General features: G+C 29.8%; 3 protein-coding genes across 3 annotated transcripts; 1 reads left to right on the forward strand and 2 right to left on the reverse strand.

Moving 5' to 3' along the window:
- Nucleotides 1-914: 914 nt before the first annotated feature.
- Nucleotides 915-13,404, reverse strand: LOC113363810 (omega-amidase NIT2-like). Its single transcript, XM_026606292.1, has 5 exons — nucleotides 13,270-13,404; nucleotides 13,042-13,188; nucleotides 1,560-1,747; nucleotides 1,092-1,494; nucleotides 915-1,030 (listed from the first exon to the last, which is right to left on the reverse strand). The coding sequence occupies exons 1-5, from the start codon at nucleotides 13,295-13,297 to the stop codon at nucleotides 930-932; spliced, it is 867 nt and encodes a 288-aa protein (XP_026462077.1). The 5' UTR covers nucleotides 13,298-13,404; the 3' UTR covers nucleotides 915-929.
- Nucleotides 4,059-10,865, forward strand: LOC113363788 (oocyte zinc finger protein XlCOF6-like). Its single transcript, XM_026606273.1, has 4 exons — nucleotides 4,059-4,460; nucleotides 6,592-7,669; nucleotides 10,292-10,492; nucleotides 10,586-10,865. The coding sequence occupies exons 1-4, from the start codon at nucleotides 4,155-4,157 to the stop codon at nucleotides 10,801-10,803; spliced, it is 1,803 nt and encodes a 600-aa protein (XP_026462058.1). The 5' UTR covers nucleotides 4,059-4,154; the 3' UTR covers nucleotides 10,804-10,865.
- Nucleotides 13,405-14,056: 652 nt separating the features above from the next.
- Nucleotides 14,057-20,358, reverse strand: LOC113372663 (omega-amidase NIT2-like). Its single transcript, XM_026613018.1, has 6 exons — nucleotides 20,343-20,358; nucleotides 19,200-19,346; nucleotides 18,589-18,776; nucleotides 18,271-18,442; nucleotides 16,399-16,632; nucleotides 14,057-14,160 (listed from the first exon to the last, which is right to left on the reverse strand). Exons 1-6 carry the CDS (start codon nucleotides 20,356-20,358, stop codon nucleotides 14,057-14,059), a joined length of 861 nt encoding a protein of 286 aa, XP_026468803.1.
- Nucleotides 20,359-21,963: the final 1,605 nt, after the last annotated feature.

Below are 21,963 nucleotides of genomic sequence, written 5' to 3' on the forward strand. Positions count from 1 at the left end.
CTAATTGGACAATAAAAAATATTACTATTTTAAATAGTAATTTCTTTAATTAATTTAAATTTCTTTTAATTACAGATATGGGCCAACATCAGTTACAATGATATCAAAATAGATCCTCTGGAACATCCAAAGTCCTCAAAGACGATCATCATCAGTGATGAACATTATCAGGTAAAAATATATTTTTTTTGGCAACGATATTATAAATTGGACGTTTGCTGCTTTCTATTAAATTTTTGGCGAACGATATTATAAATTGGACGTTTGCTGCTTTTAATTATATATTTTGGCGAACGATATTATGAATTGGACGTTTGCAATTTTTATTATATTTTTGGCAGCGATTTTATTAATTGGACGTTTGCTGCTTTTTATTATATTTTTTGGCAAACGATATTATAAATTGCACGTTTTTGCTGCTTTCTATTATATTTTTAGGCAAACGATATTATAAATTGGACGTTTGCTGATTGGACAATAAAAAAATATTACTATTTTAAATAGTAATTCCTTTAATTAATTTAAGTCTCTTTTAATTACAGATATGGGCCAACATCAGTTACATAATGACATCAAAATAGATCCTCTGGAACATCCAAGATCCTCAAAGAGGATCTTCATCAGTACATTATCAGGTACAAATATAATTTTTTTGGCAACGATAATATAAATTTGAAAAATTAATTTTTGGTACGGAAAGTTTTGGCAATTTGTCTTAAGGCACGATGCAATTCAACGTCACACAGAACATCATTTTCAATTAAAAAACACTATTTTCTTTATGAAACTACATATTAAAAATGTTTACTTTAAGATATTTACAGTACTATTAAACTCTAAAAATGCAAACAAAATATACATACATATATATTAACATAATAAAATATGAAAATTTGTTAATAAAAACAATTGACCGTTGAGTTAATATTTCATTCTGCAACAGGTCTTTTGGAAATGGTTTCATAGACATCAGTACGTCTTTGCTTGTACACAGGAATTTGTTCGCGGAAGTCATCAACCGCCTTTTCATCTAAAAATAAAAAAAAATATTAACAAACATATTGCCTTTATTATGTTTATTATTACCGTACCGAATTCTCCATAAAGTATCTCCTCTTTATCCTGAGCTTCAGTCAAAATTTTACCCCAAGGGTCAATTAAAAATGAATGTCCATAAGCTACATATCCTGCAGAAGCATCCCTCGCAGGTGATATAGCAGCCACAAAGGATTGGCAATCGACCGATCTGGCCCTGTGCAAAAGCTCCCAATGAAGGGGCCCCGTTCGCATATTGAAGGCACCGGGATAAATAAGCATCTTGCAACCCTGGTTCCTATACACTTGAGCCATTTCACTGAATCTGACATCGAAACAGATTCCGACACCGATTTTCACTTTGTCGACTTCGAAAGTGGTCAAACACTCTCCTGGTGCCAGCACTGAGGATTCTTTGAAGGCTATTTTGCCTGGGAGGTGGATGTCGAAGAGATGCACCTGAGGAATAATATATTTTACAAATACTTGCGGACACTATGTTATTTTTAATGATTTAAACTGACTTTTCTGTGAGTGGCGATCAGGTTTCCCTGGGGACACCAGACCGTGCAGGTGTTGTACAATTTTCCGTCGAGATGTCTTTCTGGAATGGTTCCTCCGACTACGTAGATTTCGTTTTCTTTAGCAGCATTGCTCAGGGCTTTGCAAGTCTCACCGCAGGGTACTTCCTCGGCATAGGCCGCAAAATGTTCTAAGGATAACAATCATTTTAAATATTTTCAAATATATTATTACTATAACTAGTGGTGTATGGAATCGTGTCTTAAAACAAATTGCTGGAACTTCCCGTAATGTAATGAAATATTCGAGAAAGTTTAAACGTTTTCAATTACATTATTACAAATATTGTAACTTTCATTATTTTTGCTATCATGTTGCAAATTTGTCTCCGGAACATTAACAATCGTCATTTCATTTCGAATTCAATTTCAAAAAAAAAAATAGTTGCCTAATTTGCACAAAATTGAAAAATTGCTCCCGTATAGTCACAGTCTAAACATTTGCATTTGCAAATAATTCTGTACGACTTTCACTTATACTGTGCTTTACTGGGCAGTATTTTCACATTTTTCACGCACTCATATGTTCACATTATAATAATCGCTTCAAAATAAAAAAAACTCAAATTTACTATAACAATTGTTATAATATATACGGTTGTTGGTTTCGGTTAGATTAGTGAAGAGGTTGATGCTGAACAGACCCAAGAAATTTTAGAGCTATGAGAAATTTGGTTTAAGTCTGGTTTGGTAAAATTATTTTAAAATTGGAGAAAGTAGAACAAACTGAGAAGATTGTTGAAAAAAGTAGTTTTTATGTTAATTTTGACATTTTTGAAAAATTTTAAAACCGCAAAAATTTTCATTTTCGATTTTTTTGCGGTTACTATAACTTACCTACCCTAAGAAAAGTTAGAAATGAAAACAAAAAATATAAAAATAAAAAAATAATAATAATAGAAGTTAACAAACCTCTTATTATTGAAAAGAAATTAAACAAGAATAACAAAAGTTCATATTCAGATTTTAGAAAAATAATTGAAATAATTCAGAATATCATGATAAGTATCATGCCCTAAAAGGGCAGAACTTTTCAAAATTCGACCCTGGAACATTCGTGAACCTCATTGTTTCTAAAAAGCTCGACTTTGCATTTTGCTTTGCATTTAAAATTTGTTAACAATGTGACTAACTACATAATTTTATTATTAAACTTTTAGTTTCTTATTTTATAGATATTTCATTAATCAAATTCTGTAAATTTGTGCATGCGTTTTTATTGGTGTGGTATATATTAATATTTTTATTATTTAAATTATCTAAATATTATCTAATTTCATAATTTTTGTAAAATGTTTTTGTAGAATTTGTTTAACGTGCTGAATGATAACACATATAGAGTGTCAAAACGTATCTAATAATTAACTTCCCGTATAGCAAGTTATAGTAATCGCAAAAAAATCGAAAATGAAAATTTTTATATATCTTTACGTTTCAGAGGTTTCTGAACAGTTTGGCATACCTTATAAACAATGGATGTATGTGTGTGTGTGTGTGCTTATGTGCGTGTATGTGTGTGTGTTCGGATACAAATGTTGGTCGACGATTTCGGGAACACGGATGAAGCGATTTGAATAATTCAACAAACATTCGATTCGTATTGATAAGGAGACGTGCTGATTAGTTTTTGGTATAGGCTGGTCTAGCCGCTTTGAAGATACGGGGTAAAAAGTGCCGAAAATGGTAACTTAGTTTTTAAGAGAACGGAGCGTCCGATTTTAATAATTTAATTACACCAAGATATTTAATTACAGTAAGGAAAGTTCCTGCCATTTGGCATAAGGCACGATGCCATGCACCCCTAGTATTTTTTTTAATTCGGCGATTAGGCTGCAAAATACTTCAAATATATATATATATATATATATATATACATATATATATATATATATATATATATATATATATATATATATATATATATTATCTTGATAGTTTTTTCGACGTTGAAACATATTTCAAAGTAACTAGCAGCCCATTCGTCGAAATAAAAAAGGTATAAAGTATAAAAACTTTTATTTATACGTTTCGACACAAGATGCGTGTCATCATTCAGCAACTACAACAATTTGAAAATATATATATATATATATATATATATTTATTTATTAACAAAAAATAAGATTTATTTAAGGTAATATAAATTGACAAATGTAAGATCGTTTTACCCTGTTATAATATTGATACAAAACAAAATTTTTAGGTTATGTAAAAACTATTATTCGTGAATTAGTATCTATACCATTCATTATACTAAAGGTTATGAAGTTACATTATATCATTTAATAATTTCATTAAATTACTTAAAAAAAAAAAAAAATTTTGAATAACTGTTATTCCGGCGAGTGTGAATGCGCCTTTATCTCTCGTCGGCCATATTGTTGAATCGTAGCAATGATGGCCGATGTTTGTTCTGTGTTCTGTGATTTGTTTGGCATTTAATATTACTCTCAATTGCCAAACAATAATAAAAAACCGCAATCAACGATACATATACATTAAATTCAACTAATTATGTACTAGTATCAAGCCTATAAAATGGAAACGAAGGAAATTAACGTCGAAAAGTTGTGCAGGGCTTGCATGACAGAAACCGATGACAAGAAAACACTGTTTCAAAATAATAATGAAAACAATGTTAAATTGTCAGAGATGTTATCGTATTGTACCTCTTTACAAATTTTAGACAGCGACGGTCTGCCGAATCAAATCTGTACCGTTTGTGAATTGCAATTGAACAGTGCTTATTTGTTTAGGAAAAAATGTTTGGTATCCGATGTAGAGCTGAGGGACAAATTAGGACTGATGAAGGAATCTATTGTTGTCAAACAGGAATTAGAAGAGGTAAATAGTAAAGGATACATTAGCCAATGCAGTTTTAGTATCGAAGCCAAGTATTCAATTCCTATATAAAATCTCTTATTTGTTTGTATTGTAATAGACAAGTTGTTTTTTAAGACTGGGGCATCACAAAGTATTCAAAACAGTTTGTTTTAATGCTCGAGAGCATAAGAAAATGCCATAATATTAAATTAAACACTTTTAAGTAATGTTAGGTTAGTTTTATATCACAACTACTAGTTGTACCCGATCACACATTGCTGTGTTATGCATATAAATAATAACCCAAACAAAAGTTATGTCAAGATGGAAAGGAGAGTTTGTTTTGTATGTGCTTGCAATTTCTTCAATGCTCGAAAGCATAATTAATACATGATATTAAAATAAATATTATGAGGTAATGTTAGGTTAGTTCTCACTAACAATTTTAAATCACAACTACCTGTACTCGATCACGCATTGCTGTGTTATACATATAAACAGAATTCCAAACAAAAGGCAGGACATCAAATAGGAAATTAAAAAGTATAGGATAGGATATTAAAAAATTTAGAGCTTTTGAATTGTAGACGTGGGTACAGGACGTCTGTCGGGTCATCTAGTATATATATATATATATATATATATATATATACAAGATATATACATTGTATATATATATATATATATATATATATATATATATGCATACAAATTATCGTCGACGATTTCGGGAACACGGATGAACCGATTTGAATGATTTAAAACACATTTTACTTGTAATGATAAAATGAAGAATTGTTTTCGGAAGGCAGGTCTAGCAGTTTCGGAGATACAGAGAAAAAAAGTAAAATAGGCATTTGGCGGTCAAAAATGATAGAGATTTTAAAAATGTTGTTACAATTTTTTGGGTTCCGTACCAAGATTTTTAATTTTTAAAGTTCACTTATACGGTTCAAGCAAGTATCAAATTTTTCAGAAAATATTTTTTCAGAATTTTCAAAAATATACAAAGTTTTAATATGTTTTAAATGTAAATTTTTAATTTGTTTTTATTAACTTAAAAAAATGTGTATATTCAGTTTAAAATTGTATATATTTCAAATGCGTTATCCTAATCGTAAGAAATATATCCTCAGATGTATTCTTTCGGCATCTCTTGTTAATGTAAACTCAAGTGTTTTGAGCGATAAGACCGCTGAATATTTGAAAATGTTTAAAACAATTGTTATTTTATTAATAATTGATCAATATATATTGATAAATATTTTTTTCCCTCGAATATTTAATTCTAGTATGGGAAGTTCCAGCAATTTGCCTTAAGGCACGATGCCATGCACCACTAGTTTATAAACTTATTATGATAAAATAGATAATTGACGCAAAAATGAAAAACGACTTCGGGGTTCAAGCCTTACCACTTGGTTTCAATCTATAAATTCAACTATGGCATCGTGCCTTAAGGCAAATTGCTGGAACCTCCCGTACCGGAAACTAAATTATTAAAGAAAACTTTGAAAAAAAATTAGAGTTTTGAAATCATAGCTTTCCGTCTAACGTGTAAACTTTGGTACGGAACCCGTATAAATGTACACAACATTTGTATTTATTATAATTTGTACAAATGGGATTACTTTTCTTATTGGATTTATGGAGACCCTGGACCTGCCTTCACAAAAAATTCACCAGTTGTTCAATTCATTCAATACAAGTAAAATGTTCCTGTAAATTACTTAAATCGGACACTCCGTTATCTTAAAAACTGAAATACCATTTTTGGCACTTTTTTCCCCGTACCTCCGAAACGGCTATGTCTGCCTTTGCCAAAAACTAATCAGCACGTCTCCTTATTAATAGAAATCGAATGCTGTTTGTATTATTCAAATCGATTGATCCGCATTCTCGAAATTGTCGACGAAAATTTGTATCCGCACACACACACGCACACACACACACACACACCTACATCCATTTTTTCTGAAGTATGCCAAAATATTCAGAAACCTTTGAAACGTAAAGATGTATAAAAAATTTCATTTTCGATTTTTTTGCGATTACTATAACTTACACTACGGGAAGTTAATAAAATAATCTCATGTATATTATCATTATTATTATTATTATTATTATTATTATTATCGTTTTCCTCCCCCAGGTAAAACAAGAGTCCGAACCCGAAGAATCAACCAAACCCCCGATTACCCCAACGCCGGTAAAAAGAGGCCCAGGCCGCCCCAGAAAAGTAGGTCGCCCAAAAGTGCAAACCCACGCATGCGAGGTTTGCCAAAAAGAATTCAGCAAAGAATCCAAACTAATTCGCCACATGACAGTACACGATGCCACCAGAAAGCCCTTCGAGTGCGACATTTGCAAAAAACGATTCCTGAGGATAGATTTGTTGACCAGACACATGGTTATCCATACCGCCCGACTAAATTTTACGAATAATATGAAATTTGATCACGATAGCTTGGATGCTAAATCAGACGAAGACTCTGATTACTGTCCTGAAATACTTGAACCGGATTGCGAGATAAATGATGATGATCCTGAAGATTTAAAGCCCTTGGTTGAAATTATTAATGAATCCAAACCTGAGGTTAAAGTTGAAGAGAATAAAAGTGTCAGCACCGATTCGGATAATGATAATAGAGATAACGATAATGATAATGATATTGATATTGATAATGTAGATGAAAATACCAATGACGATAACAATGATGATCAAGGTGATGATAAAAAGTTCTTTAGATGCGATAAGTGTCCCCAAACCTTCAGACGAGAAGAAAAATTAGACATGCACAAACAAAAAGCCCACAGAACAAAACGGAAATACGGTAAACGATTGGAAACAGACCTATCTTGTAAAGTTTGCAAAAAATCATTCAACCGATCAAGCCATCTAAGAAGACACGAAAAAATACACATGGAAGTCAAAGAACACAAATGTACCTTATGTCCCAAAACATTTTCCAGAGGCGAGTTCTTAATAAATCATTTAAACAAACACAGCGGTATTAAACCTTGTGTTTGTCACATTTGCAATAAGAGTTTTGCAAAACAGGGTGTTTTGAATAAGCACATTTTAACGCATAGTGGGGAAAAGACGTTTCTTTGTAATATTTGTGGTAAGAGCTTCAACGCCAGCAGCACCCTAAGGCAGCACGTGTTTAGGCATTCTGGATTGAAACCATTCGAATGTACTATATGTCATGCTAAGTTTACTGAAAAAGGTATAATTACATTCAATGTTATCATCATTATTTTAGTTTGCTTTTAGGCAAGTTGCATGAAGTAATAATCGAAGAAATAATCGATCCATTAATCACGTGATCGATTTTTTAGGGGTTTTTGGACTCTTCCTCTCCATTGGTGATATTCAAAATTACCCCCCCTTCCCCACCAAACATAACGTGTATTGTTAGTTACGAGAAAAATTTGTAAAATTTGAATTTTAAATATGTTAAAAATAAATACACGTGATTCTTACTAAACCCCTCCCTCCCCCATGTGATATTTCGCGATGTTTGTCCAACCGCGCTTCCCCCTAAAAACCCCCTAAAAACCTAAAAAAATTTTCAACAATTTATTTCCAATTAGTTTTTTCTTTCGCTAAAAACTAATAAATGTGATTTCCAATTGTGAAACTTTATTGAATTGTTAAAATTAATAAGATTTTTGAATTAAATTTATTATATTAGAACTCAGTGGTTTCCAACCTTTTCATACTACGCACCCCCTTAATTTTTCTAACAATCTAATTTTATAAAAACTAGACTAACATTACAATTCATTTATCAGGCTACAAATTAATATAAATTATGTCAAATATGTATAAAAAAATTATTTCTTCATTTATTTTGCACCTCATTTCAATGTTTTCGGTTTATTTTTTTGAAAATTTGAAAAGCAGCTGTACGCCTCCTGTTCCTGAGGGGTTGCGACCCACAGATTGAAAACCACGGTTTTTTCTGTAAATGCTAGATTCTTGATGTTTCGATTTTTATTTTCAATAATGTCTTCCAAAACTAGCCAAAAATATATCTCTAGAATTTTAGAAACAAATTCAAATTATTTTCGGAATTACAGAAGAAATAGTGAGCAAACGCTATTTTTTCATTCTCGGTTTTTCATTCTTTAGATTCTTTCTAATTAGAGGGAAAGATAGGAAAAAAACTAAACGTCCTGTCGAAACGATACAAAATTTATTGTATTCAGGATTAAACTCAAAAAAAAACTCAAAAAAAAGTTAAAATTAACCCACTTTTTAAACAATTTAAAGTGAAATTTTGAATAAAAAACCGTGATTTTTTTTCAAGTTGCGAAAAATTGGAAAATTTCTAAACTTTTTGGATTTTTAGGTTCAACCAGAATCTATACTATTGAATATACATATATTTGTTTTGATTTTTTTGTTTTGGATGAAAATTGTGACCTGCATCTTTCCCGCCAAATGACACCTGCACGCTCGTGGCGCATTGGCAAAATGCTTGTACCCGGCATATTATGAGATATATTTTATTGAAAAAAATAGGAAGAATGTTGAAACAAATAATAATAAAACCTGAAAGTTTCGTTTCAATTAAACATTTATTTCCTTCCCTAAAAATTAGTCAAAAGAGCGATTCTTTAAAAAGCCTCTAAAAGGAGGATCTAAAGGAGGCTTCTCCCTTAAACTACGTAACAAAAATTCTTGTAATGTAATTGTAATTAACTGTTGAAAAAAAGTTATTTGTCGATTTTTATGAAACTTTTTTTGGCTATAGGTCTTATGAAACATACTAAAATATTACGGCCCTACAATAGTTGAAAATGGCATTTAGCCTTAAGGCAATTTGCACGAACTTCCCGAAATGTATAATAATTGACGTAATCAACCAAAATTGAGATCTAAAATTTGAGATTTAGATATTTAGATCAAATTTTGAACTATTTATTTACAAAATTAAGTTATCGCTTTCAATTAAATCGAAACCTTACGATTTCGGACAGAATTTTCTCAAACACATTTAAATTATTTGTAATTATATTAATTATATTGCACAGACACTAATGCTTGTATGTCCTAAAATTGCAACTTATTATTTTAAATTTCAATGAATCGATAATGACTCATCACATCACGAAAGCAACTTTTGTCACAAATTTTGACTATGATATTTTTTCAAACTTTGATGAATTTTTAACATTAAACTATTTGTTGTAGGGCCGTAACATTTTAGTATGTTCTATAAGACCATGATATCTATCAATATAAAAAGTTTTATCAAAAAATATTTTTTCAACAGTTGATTACGAAGAAACGGTTCGGCCAATCTTTACCAAAAGCGGTAAGCACGATTCCCAACCAATATCTTTCGAACAGTTTTTGAATTTTCAAAAGCGATTCAAAATTGCGGGCTAAAACGTGGACGAAAATTTTTTCACTTTTCTGCGATTTACAAAGAAACGGCCCTGCCGATCATCGGACAAAACTCAAAAACGCCAATCCTCATCGAGATACATCGAATGACATTTAGATTTTTGAAATCGGTCCAGCAGTTTTCGGAGAAAACGTCGATTTACGGCAAAAAATCTGTTCACACACACACACACACACACGCATACTTTTTCCAAATGTTGGTCTCATTCGATTCAGAATGGCTTGAAACGTCGATAAAACATAAAATTAGCGAATCGGATTTTTTGATGAAAACAAACTTCTCCTTTGAGAAGTTAAAAAATCTAGTTTGATGTAGCTGCTTGCTTTAAGTTATTTAGATAAAATTCAAACTGTTTATATCGATAACAACATTTTGTTTCGCGAATTTCAATCGACATCAATTTAACCAAATATATTTTTTGAATTTTTTCAGGTACTTTGAAAAAGCATATGATTACACACACGGGCGAAAAGGCTCACGTTTGTGACGAATGTGGAAATCGATTCACGACAGGATTCTCTTTAATAAAACACAAAAGAATTCATAGTGGAGAGAGGCCTTATCCTTGTGATTATTGTCCGAAACGATTTATCAGTTTATTCATTCTGCAGAACCATGTTCGAACACATACAGGTAATAATAGAAAACTTATCAAAACTAGTTTTAATTCTAAAACACCTAATTTTCTGGCTGCCATTATAATTATTATTATTATTATTCTTTTAGGTGAAAAACCATTCCAATGTCAGTATTGCACTCGAGCCTTTGCCCAAAAATCAGACATGATAAAACACACAAGAACACATACTGGAGAATCACCTTACGTCTGCACAATTTGTGGACAAGCCTTCAAACAACCATCAGCATTGAAAACACACGGAAAGACTCACGAACGAACATTACATTTGCAACAAGTCGCTGCTGCTGCAGCAGCTGTACATTGATAGAAAGGACGCATGAAATTCAAATGATTTATAATTGGTCATTTTGATTTTGCTACAAAACACCACTCAGATAATTGTAAATAATAAGGAAACTATTGAGTTTTCTTTCAAAATTTATATTGACTTGTGAAATGAATATTTATATTATAAAGAGTCAATGGTTATTTTAAGAAAGTATTATAATAATTTTGTAAAGATTAGATTAGTTTTTTTTTGTTTTTGGTTTATGATGCTTATGATTTACAATTCAAGCTTTTTATATTGCTGTTTACATGGAATATATGTATACTATAATAATAGAATTTTAAATGTAGGCATAAATTTACCAAATATATATGTACTTAGAATCTTGTAATAAAATATATTATTAATGAATATTGCTTTTATAATAATGACCTGAGTTAAACACAGTTGAAACGTAAGATGTTTAAAGTACCCTATCATACAAACTTAAGTATTTCAGGATCTTTTTTGAAGTAAAACTTCTTTAGGCGCGATTTTGTAAATCTGTGAAAATGAAATGGAAGTGCGTTAGGCTCGAGTCGAGTGCCAATAATTCGTCATTCGCTCTCCATGATATCATTTCTATACGATTTCTATTGTGATTGGTCGTCGTGTCGCGTAAGTATGATTGCTTTGATTGTATAGTGAAAATAATAAAACAAATGAAAAATCTGTGCCGTGTAAGAAACGTAAGTTTATTGAAGCAATTTGTATTATTCGTGGTTATTATATATATTTTTGAGGTTACTAAAATGTAAATTATTTTTATAGACAAGACGGATACTACAATTGCTCAAAGAATGAAACTGTATGGCCAGCGAAAAACTAAAAGAAGCAAGCAGTCAATGAATGTCTGTTAATTTTATTTACATAAAGTTCTTCAAAGAAAATTACATGATGAGTGAAGTTGCAAAAACAATATTTCTTTAGGCGTTGTGTAACATAATAATTCTCTGCATTTTTATAGATATTAAAAAATAATAAAGCAGTACAGCTTTATTCTATCATGCCGAAGATATATCTTTTTCAGAATTTTTATTTCAGACACTTTTGGAAGTTTAGAGGAAATCTACATGTTTTTCGATCATGATGGCTATTAAGTATTACAAATAATTAAGAATAAATTGATATTCAGATTTATTACTCTAAACAAAAGATGAAGCATGACAATAGTTTGTGTAGCTATGTATCATTTATATACAGATATACTTCGTAATGGATATCTATGCAGTTTATTTATTGATAGTGTTAATGAAATTACTCAAGATTGTTATATTACAGCTGTCCATTGTGTGAACGAATATTATAGAATTTATTAATCAGCAATTACTTCATTTCTCTAATAAAGGTTCAAGTCATAAATGCTAATTACAATGACAAACCGATCAAGTCATATTTGAAGTATGACTTTCATTACATTATTGTATTCAAATATTATAAATATTTTTAATGCTATTATGAATATATAATTTATAATTTATTATTATATAAATATGCAAAATGTTTGGCATTAATAAATGTGTGCATCGAGTGTTACTATATTACTAATAAACATGATTTAAAATTATTTTATGATGTATTTATTTTTAACTTAAATGTCATCTCATACAATGACAAAACAGTTTTACTTCAATTTTGTGTGAAACTTAAACGCACTCTTTATTTTATCCATATGTCATGCTATTTATGTCAACACTTTTTACCTCTAAAAATTCCGTATTTACCTCATTTGGGATAATTTACCCCGGTTCTCTAACCACAGCCTTACAAGCTATAAAATATCTCAAACAACAAAATTTGCTTATACAAAATCATTTTTGAACATATTTAGACATATATCATACAAATATGGAAATCAGCTTCCCAAACAATAATCTTATAAATTTGAAAATATCAAAAGATGAGCCCAAGAAAGAATACCCTAAGTTGAATGATTTTTAAAAATGCTGATATCAGCACAATAAATGTTAATCCGAATGTAATGTTAATACGAAGTCATTCACAAAAGTACAAAAACAACCTTGAAGATCACCTAACTAACTGCCAGAAAACTTTGCAAGAATACTACCAAGCCCAGATTAAAAAAGAAACTTAATATCCTCCGTCAATCTCAAAATTTCTGTCAATGGTCAGATAATCATGTATCTCTGTAGATTCTTAGAAAACTTTATAGTACAATAAATAAATAAATAAATATATATATATATATATATATATATATATATATCCTCTTACCTGTGCCATAAGGAGAATTAAAACATTCTGGTAAAGCGACTAATTTTGCACCATTGCACTTAGCAGTTTCAATAAGTTTCAAAGCTCTTTCCACATTACTCTTTTTATCTGCTGTGACATGCAGTTGAATCAAAGCTAATTTGAATTCTACAAATTAAAGTAATATAGTAAAATCATGATTGGTTTAGTTAATTAATTTCATATTTGAATATTTATTGTATGACTTACTGGCTGCCATTTTCTTTGCTACATTCATTTGAAATGTTTGTGTTTGATAATATAACTTGGAATTTTCTTATCTATGAAAGAAACTGATATAATAATAATAGATTATTTAATAAATAAATAAAACATAAATATAACCTCTAATTTTGAAAGTCATTTGTAACAGCTGTGTTGTGTTGCACAATGTGGTTGATGTGAAGTTGGCAAGATGACAGTAGTGCAAAAAGACCGGTAAATTCAAATAGTTGTAAAAGAGACAAATTGGATTGATATAAAATTTTCAATTGACGTCATTTATACAGATTTTTAATACCTGTAAGTATGTTATTTTGCACAAACTTGCTCTTAGAAAAGACACGGTCCTAAACTTGTTGCACATTATTCCCAACTGCACTGGATTTTTATATTTAAACCACTTTTTGTGGGTCTATAATACTTTACTAAATTTGTTAAGACCGCTTTATATAAAATATCACTAAATAAATAATTAATATAAACGTAGGATATTTATTATAAACTTCAAAATGCAAAACCAATAATAGAAAATTTTAACAAGTAGTTCAGTTAATAACAATATAATAATTAACACATAGTTTTTATAACCACAACTTTTTTGAAATGACATCTCTTGTTCTTATAGTATACAGACTATCTTATTCGCAAATGCTTCGCAATTTGACAATTGAATTGTTTAATTTTACACTACCAATTGTTATTAAAAGTTTGATGTTACAGCACACAATACAATAAATCAATTGTCCCATAATTGTCCATTGTCAATTATTGTTATTTAACTTGTTTTAACTGTTTGTTTCAGAATTGTTTCATAAACATCTGTTCTTCGTTGTTTGTAAACTGGTACCTTGTTTCGAAAATCTTCCACTGTTTTCAAATCTAAAAAAAAACAGAATAATTAATATTAATATATATCTTATATATAAAATTCTTCTGTACGGGTGTATGATTTGATACTTCTCCTAATATGTTATTCGGATTTTAATAATTCTTTTTGGAGTTTGTCAAAGAAAATTTTCAAGATTTATTGAACGATAAAACTATAGTAATATTGTAGAAATAAATGGCTAAAATTACCAAAAACCACTTTGGAACTTTTAAAACAATTTGGAACTTTTGAATTGTAGACGTGGGTACAGGACAACGTCTGTCGGGTCATCTAGTATATATATATATATATATATATATATATATATATATATATATATCTACATATATATAAAAATAAGTCGGGGTTTCCTTACTGACGATATAACTCCAGAACGCACAAACCGATTTCGACAATTTTGAATTCGTTGGAAAGGTGCATGGCATCGTGCCTTAATGCAAATTGCTGGAACTTTACGCAACGCAATTAAAAATTCGAGTAATGACATTAGTGAGAATTATCAGAATTATGCTTGCAATTAAGTCAACGAGCAATTCTTGCCGCAAAGAAATATGATGTACACGTACTGAATTTTACCATTCAATCAAAAATTGCTGGCGATTTGGTGACATACCAATGATTCCGACTTGTCTTCCGTTTGACTTCAAACGATTTCAATTTCCAGTTTGCCTTGCGTTCGCAATGACAATTAACAAGTCGCAAGGCCAATAGCTTTGTGTTTGCGGGATAAATTTCAAATAGATTATTTAGAAAATCATTGTTTTTCACAAGGGCAGTTATACGTTGCCTGTTCACTAGTTGGAAAACCATCCGCTTTGTTTGTGTTAACGTCAGACCAAAAAACAAAAAATGTGGTTTACCAAAGAGCACTTCAGTGAAACGGATAATTTGCAGATTCACTTTCATTTACTTAGAGAAGTTCAACTAAAAAACACTTCATTTTTGTAATTGAAATAAATTCATTACTGTTGTATAATAAAACCAATTTTTCCTTTTCAAATATAAAACAAACAAAAAATGTCTTCATCTTTCTCACGAAACCATCTGGTGGCGAAACGGAGTTCCTCGGGTTTGCTAGTACATATATATATATATATATATATATATATATTAGTGATGTAACGAATGTTCGCATTCGCATTCGCATTCGCGAATATTCGCATATTTTTCGATATTCGCATTCGCATTCCTATTCGCAAAAAACGATGCGAATATTTAGCGAATATATTTAACAAACAAAAAGGAAATTATTATATAGTTGCATATGAAATGATAACACAACTGATAAGATTTGTATATTTTTATTTAATCATACTTATTGATTTTTCCATTCCACTATATATTTTCTAAGAATTAAATATGATAATGAAATATAAACTTAAAAAATTAAATAATGAATACTTGACTATTTGTAAATAAGCTTTTTACAATAAAAAAATAATATTTATTTCTATTTAAAACAAAAGTAAAGTTGTAATATTCATAATGTTAACATTTGGTTTCAATTGCACATTTTTTCACTAATTTTCTCTTTCTATGAATTAAAAATAATAAAATATAAACTACACAATTATAGTTTTGCTAATAACAAGTTGACACAGTTGACTATTAAATAATTAAACTCGCTGTAACTTTAAATTCTTAGTAATTAAATTGAAGTAAAGGAATGTTAAATTTTAAAAATAAAAGTTTTCATTTTCTAATTCTTCCTCGCTTTCACTTGAGTCCATCATCATTTTCATAGTTTCTTTTAGTGATACAGATTTTTCTGAAAGACTGGCACTGGAGCCAAAGTTTTCCTTAACCTGATTAGTCATTTCAGGACGCTTTGAATTTGAACATGAAGGAAAGCTTAAGTCCTCATTTCCAATTAAATCCAAAATATTTTTCACGACCTGATCTTTGGTTGAAGGATTTTTGAAAAATTTCGATTTGTACCGTGTTTCTTGTAGATTAGCAAGTTCATCTTGAGCTACATTAGAGTGGTAAAAATGTGTTGCTATCGTTTTACATTTGAAATGTCAAACATTTTGCGCGCGCTTTATTTGAAATTTAGCATTCGCATTCGCATTCGCATTCGCGAATATTGAAGATGAATACTCGCATTCGCATTCGCATTCGCGAATGTGAAAAATCCAACATTCGTTACATCACTAATATATATATATATATATATATATACATATATATATATATATATATATACATGTATCTTCTATCCTATTTACCTATATCAGCATGTATTATCTCGTCATCCACCCCCGCGCATTTGATAACCCTACCCCAGGGGTCCACGACCATGGAGTACCCGTATGCAATGTAAGGGGCTCCTGTGTCCCTTGCAGGAGACACCGCTGCCACGTACACCTGGTTGTCGACTGAACGAGCCCTATGCAAAAGTCTCCAGTGCAAAGGGCCGGTGGTCATGTTAAAGGTTCCAGGGTAAATCAGCATTTGGCAACCTGGATAAAGGATAATAAAGGATATTAAAAAAAGAGTGAGAGAATTGAAGTAAAACTTATTTCCTACTGTACAAGATGGCATTTAAGTAAAATTAAATACATCATATAACAATTTCGAATAATGTTTATTCGTAATATGGTAACACTCGTGATGCACACATTTATTAGTGTCAGTCCATTATACACATTTATATAATGATAAATTATAAATTATATATTTATAACAGCATTAAAAATATGTATAATATTTAAAAACAATAATGTAATTAAAGTCGTAATTCAAATATGACACGATCGGTTTGTCATTGTAATTAGCATTTAGAAATGAACCTTCATTAGAGAAATGAAGTAATTGCTGATTAATAAATTCTATAATATTCGTTCACACAGTGGGTTATGTTAAACAACGCCTGAACAAATATTGTTTTCGCAATTTCACTCATCATGTAATAATTGTGTTTGAAGAACTTCAAGTAATTAAAATTAACATACATTCATTGACTGGTTGTATTTTTTTTGCTTTTTCGCCGGCGATATAATCTCATTATCTGAACAGCTGTAAAATCTGTCTTTCCAAAAATATTTTTCCGATTTTGCATATAAAACCGTATTAACATTTATGATAACAATCTTGCTAGGTTGTAAAATACGCCTGACCGCACAGCAAATAAATAGCATTTTTACAGGTTTTATGACCAAGAAAGAAGGATAAGATATCGTTGCCATAACAACGCTATGTTATCGGCTATTCTATTGAAAAATTTGCCCCTTAATTAGTGCTAAAGAGGTTCATTGATGACTTGGACCAAATATTCTATAAGATGTAACTTTTGATTTAAAATTGAACTAATTTAAGGAGAACTGGTCTCAGACCAGATAAACAATCAAATTTAAAAGTACAACGAGTGATTTATAGAGTCGTCAAATATATTGTCTTGAGTTAAGAGTTTGTAGACATAGGGACCGATTCCGTCGCATAACAGACCAATGTTATGGCAAGGCTATGTTATGAAGAACTTTCCATACAAATTCTTTCTAAATATTGACAAAATCATGTGGCTGTTGTGCAGTGAGGCGTAACCTAGAAACCGCAAAAATGTCAAAAAAAGATCTTAGAATACAGGTCTTTCTAACTCAGCTTCATAACATAGTGACGTAATAGAGTTACGTTGCAGTATATGTGTAAAACGCCTGAATGCGCAGCAAATACGTGGCATTTTGACAGTATTCAGTATGATTCAGTAGCATAATGTATAAAAGTTGGAGCGTAGCCTTGTAACATTATGTAAAAATCTTTATTATTTCAAAATTTGCAATCAAAATGTAAAAACCCCAGTGAAAATCTGATTAATAGCAACCCCCTTGTATATCCAAACCAAGTCTAATTAAATTGTCTATTTTGTCTATCAAAAAAGAATCAATTTATGGACTATCTGCAGTCAAATTAAATTGCTGGTGTCTTCCAATTTTTTTTTGGTCTAGTCCAAAAACGTTTCTGCGATCGCCCAGCAAATAGTTAGACATTTTCACAGTTTCACTAACAAACAATAATCATATAATATAGCAATGCCATGACAATGCTATTTTATGAGACAGAATTGTCAGGTAAATAAATAATAAATACAAGTGTTATTATACCCAAGTCTCTATAAAGTTGAGCCATTTCAGCAAATCTGACGTCAAAACAAATGCCAATTCCGATTTTGCAAATTCCATCGACATCAAACGTCGTCAAAGTCTGTCCTGCTGATAAAATCGATGATTCTTTGACTGGTATCTGTCCTGGAATGTCGATATCATATAGATGCAACTGAAAAAATAAAAGAAAAACTTATTTGTTAATTTATTTATTCAATATTTATATAATGCTTAACGTTATTTAAATTATAAATGTAATAGCGAGCAAAGTCAAAAAAAAATCTGCAAAATAGTTTAAGAAAGAATTTTTCTATTTACTTTCCGGTGTGTAGCAATAAGTTCTCCTTTCGGCGACCAAACTGTGCAAGAATTGTACAATTTATTATCAGCTCCTAATTCTGGTATAGTTCCTGCCACCAAATAAATTTCACTTTCACGAGCAATGCTGCTTAAACTTTGGCTGGTCTGGCCTTCTGGAATACGTTCTGCATACTGAGAAAAATGACCTATGGAAGGAATATATACTGATGAATAATTGCAATGAATACTAATAGATAAACTTGATCTCTATCAACAACTTATTATTTTTTATCCTAGAATAAACCAAAAAGTCCTTTCCGTCAATTCTTCCTCATTAAGTAGCATCACTATCTATGAGTAGCATTGTCATGCCAACACTATCTTATACTTGTTGTTTGTTCGTGAAACTGTAAAAATGTCTAACGTACGATCAGGCGTATTTTACATATAAACAAGCAAGGAAAAATCTTATGATAACTGCACCATCTAAAATTCTGTTATCATAACATTATTCTTTATTTGTTTATATGTTAAATTCAGATGAAAGATTCGCCAATAATAAACAAGCATAAGATAGCGTTGCCATAATAATGCTATTTTTTGAGGCAGATTTGCCCTGATTATCTTACTAGGATCGTATGGGCAACTGAAGCACTCAGGAAGGGCAGCGACCCTGGCGCCTCTTTTTCTTGCGATGCGAACTGCCTGAGCTGCTGCATTGACGTTGGTTCGTTTGTCCTGGACAGTTTTTGCCTGGACTAGGGCCAACCTGAAACCTGAAAATTTATTTTGATAATTAGTTGAAGAGAAATACATAGTTTGAAACTTTACATTGGTTTTATCAATACTATACAAATAAAAAAATAGTTTTTAAAAATGGTTTGGTAACTCCAGGATGAGTTATTTTTGGTTAGCAGTCTTATTTTTGGTTTCAAGTATAAATTTTAACTAAATTAAGTATGACATAGGGCCTTAAAGCAAATTGCTGGAACTTCTCGTACCGAAAACTAAATATATTAAAAATAACTAAAAAAATCAGATTTTTGAGAAATTTTGAAATTATTGAAAAAAAAATGACTTTCTTGAAATTTTTGATTTTTTTAGTATTTTGCTTTTTTTTAAATTTTGAACATTTTTTTTAAGCAATTTGGAGTAAAAATGTGTAAAGTTTTTTACTTTTTTTATTGAATCTACGGAGATACTGGACCTGCCTTTACAAAAATTTCGCGAGTTGTTTATTTCGTCAATACAAGTAAAATGTTTTTGAATTATTTAACTTGGACGCTCCCTTATATCAAAAACTGAAATACAATTTTGCCTTTGCCAAAAACTAATCAGCACGTCTCCTTATCAGTAGGAATCGAATGTTTTTGAATTATTCAAATCGGTTGATCCGTGTTCGCATAATCGTCCACGAAAATTTGTATCCGCACACACACACACGCACACACATACATTCATTTTATCTAAAGTATGCCAAAATGTTCAGAAACTTCTGAAACGTAAATATATATAAAAATTTTCATTTTCGATTTTTTTTGCGATTACTATAACATACCCTACAGGAAGTTAAAAAATATTTACTTCTAACTAGAAAATTTCTATATATCCTGAATAGGTTTTAAAAAGTCCTAAGGGTTGTTACAAGTACATAATAAGGATCTAAAGTATTAGCTAACAAATTGTTCAAAATTTTATTATATTGACCAATAACAAATGATGCTAAAGACCAACATTTAACAAATAAAAACTATTATTATTTTACAACTTACCAGTTTTAGGTATCATCTTGATGACTGCCAAATTTTGTAATAAAGATTCCTTTATCAGTTTATTTGGTATAATTTGTTAAGACCAAATTTTGGTCAATTGGCATTCCACTTGCAAACTCCTTTATCATTTTATCACTCTAAAAATAATTTGTAGGAAATTTAACCAATTTTATTTAGGAGAATAAATCTCCTAGGAATTTATTTTGAATTTTGACAGAACATTTTGAAATTGCGTTGTGCAAAACAATAGAACGATATGGTCAAATACTTAAATAATAAAATTAATAATATTATTAAAATCTTTATACATTCATCGATACATTTATTACAATATATTATTATATATACATAAATATGTTACAGAACACATTTTTCTATGCTTCTTAGACATAGATTTTTTTGAATAGGTAAAACTATTTGTTAGATAGTTTATATATTTATAAATTAATTGCTCATTTTGAAGATTGTCATACATTTAATAAGAACAGCGAAAGGTTTTTACACATTTAGGGGTCCTTAACAGTTACAGTAATAATAGATTATTAAAGACCACAATTTGCAAACAAAAAGGTCTTAAATTGTGGTAAAAAATACCAGAAAAGGTGGCATGCAAAATCACATCTTCAAAAATAATAAATTTAATTAGTAATTTATATTAAACAAGACAATAATTTATTTTATACTGGAGTTTCCACTTTTTAAATCTAGATGCAATGTGATTTCCAAATAATTTAAATAAATAATTTACAATTTTGATTAAATTATACAAGTTGGTCCCAAAACTTATTGAAGACAAAAATATAGCAATAACAATTTTGAAACTGATTTTTCGGTTACATTTTTAAATAATACTCGATTAATTTTATATGTCTATATACATCTCTTCTAACATTTATCAAACATCATACTAATAGTTATTTTACAACGAATGAAACATATACAATCACTTTTTCATGAACTTTAAAGCTACCCTGGTTAAATCACATATTGGGGGAAAAGGTTAAAATATTTATAAAATATGCTGGATAAAAAAACATTTTAACAAAATGTTTAACAAAATGTATGCGAAACCGTATAAAATATCTTTAACGACAAAATGAATTTGCTCTATACAAAAGTTAGGTTATGTTTTTTAACCGTGAAAAATATTTTATAAATTTTAAAGAGGTTTTAGTATAACTGTATTTACCTTAAAATGTGTACCAGAATTCCAAATTTATTTTCAGAACTTCTTCAAAATTCTTGTTTTCCACTTTTTTTAACAAATTATATCAAAATTATCAACAGCACCTTGATTGAATTCTTTCATACTTATTTTTGGATTTAATCCCAATTTAATAATAGTTTTTAATTATATTTATCACTCTTAACGATAATGCATCATTGAACACATATTTGTAACCCAAATTATATCTAAAATGCTTTAAATTGTGTATTTATATTTTATTTTAAAGAAAACTTAATTTGAGATTGACTGTTAAGGATCGCAACTAACTTCAGATTAAATTGGATAAAAAATTTAATTAAATTATTTAAAGTTTTGAATTACAAAATTAGTTTATTTTTATTGATTTAAATTATTTGTGCTCATTAAATTATTTCTTTATACCTATTTGTTGTA

This window comes from Ctenocephalides felis, unplaced genomic scaffold (assembly GCF_003426905.1).
Source record: "Ctenocephalides felis isolate EL2017-DRISC unplaced genomic scaffold, ASM342690v1 CF-g0.4_SCAFFOLD_00845, whole genome shotgun sequence".
In the NCBI taxonomy this organism is placed as follows: domain Eukaryota; kingdom Metazoa; phylum Arthropoda; class Insecta; order Siphonaptera; family Pulicidae; genus Ctenocephalides; species Ctenocephalides felis.

Bases quoted from the DNA above. Each gene is read 5' to 3' on its own strand.
- LOC113372663 (XM_026613018.1), bottom strand. The intron at 18,777-19,199 runs GTAAGATAATCA...TTCCTTCCATAG, and splicing joins CAGTTGCCCATACGATCCTA to GTCATTTTTCTCAGTATGCA. The intron at 16,633-18,270 runs GTATAATAACAC...TCCTTTATCCAG, and splicing joins TCAACTTTATAGAGACTTGG to GTTGCCAAATGCTGATTTAC.
- LOC113363788 (XM_026606273.1), top strand. From the start codon at position 4,155: ATGGAAACGAAGGAAATTAACGTCGAAAAGTTGTGCAGGGCTTGCATG. The intron at 4,461-6,591 runs GTAAATAGTAAA...TTCCTCCCCCAG, and splicing joins TCAAACAGGAATTAGAAGAG to GTAAAACAAGAGTCCGAACC. The intron at 7,670-10,291 runs GTATAATTACAT...GAATTTTTTCAG, and splicing joins TGCTAAGTTTACTGAAAAAG to GTACTTTGAAAAAGCATATG.
- LOC113363810 (XM_026606292.1), bottom strand. From the start codon at position 13,297: ATGAATGTAGCAAAGAAAATGGCAGCCA. The intron at 13,189-13,269 runs GTAAGTCATACA...TTTAATTTGTAG, and splicing joins AGCAAAGAAAATGGCAGCCA to AATTCAAATTAGCTTTGATT. The intron at 1,748-13,041 runs GTAAGAGGATAT...TGTTATCCTTAG, and splicing joins TAATTCTCCTTATGGCACAG to AACATTTTGCGGCCTATGCC.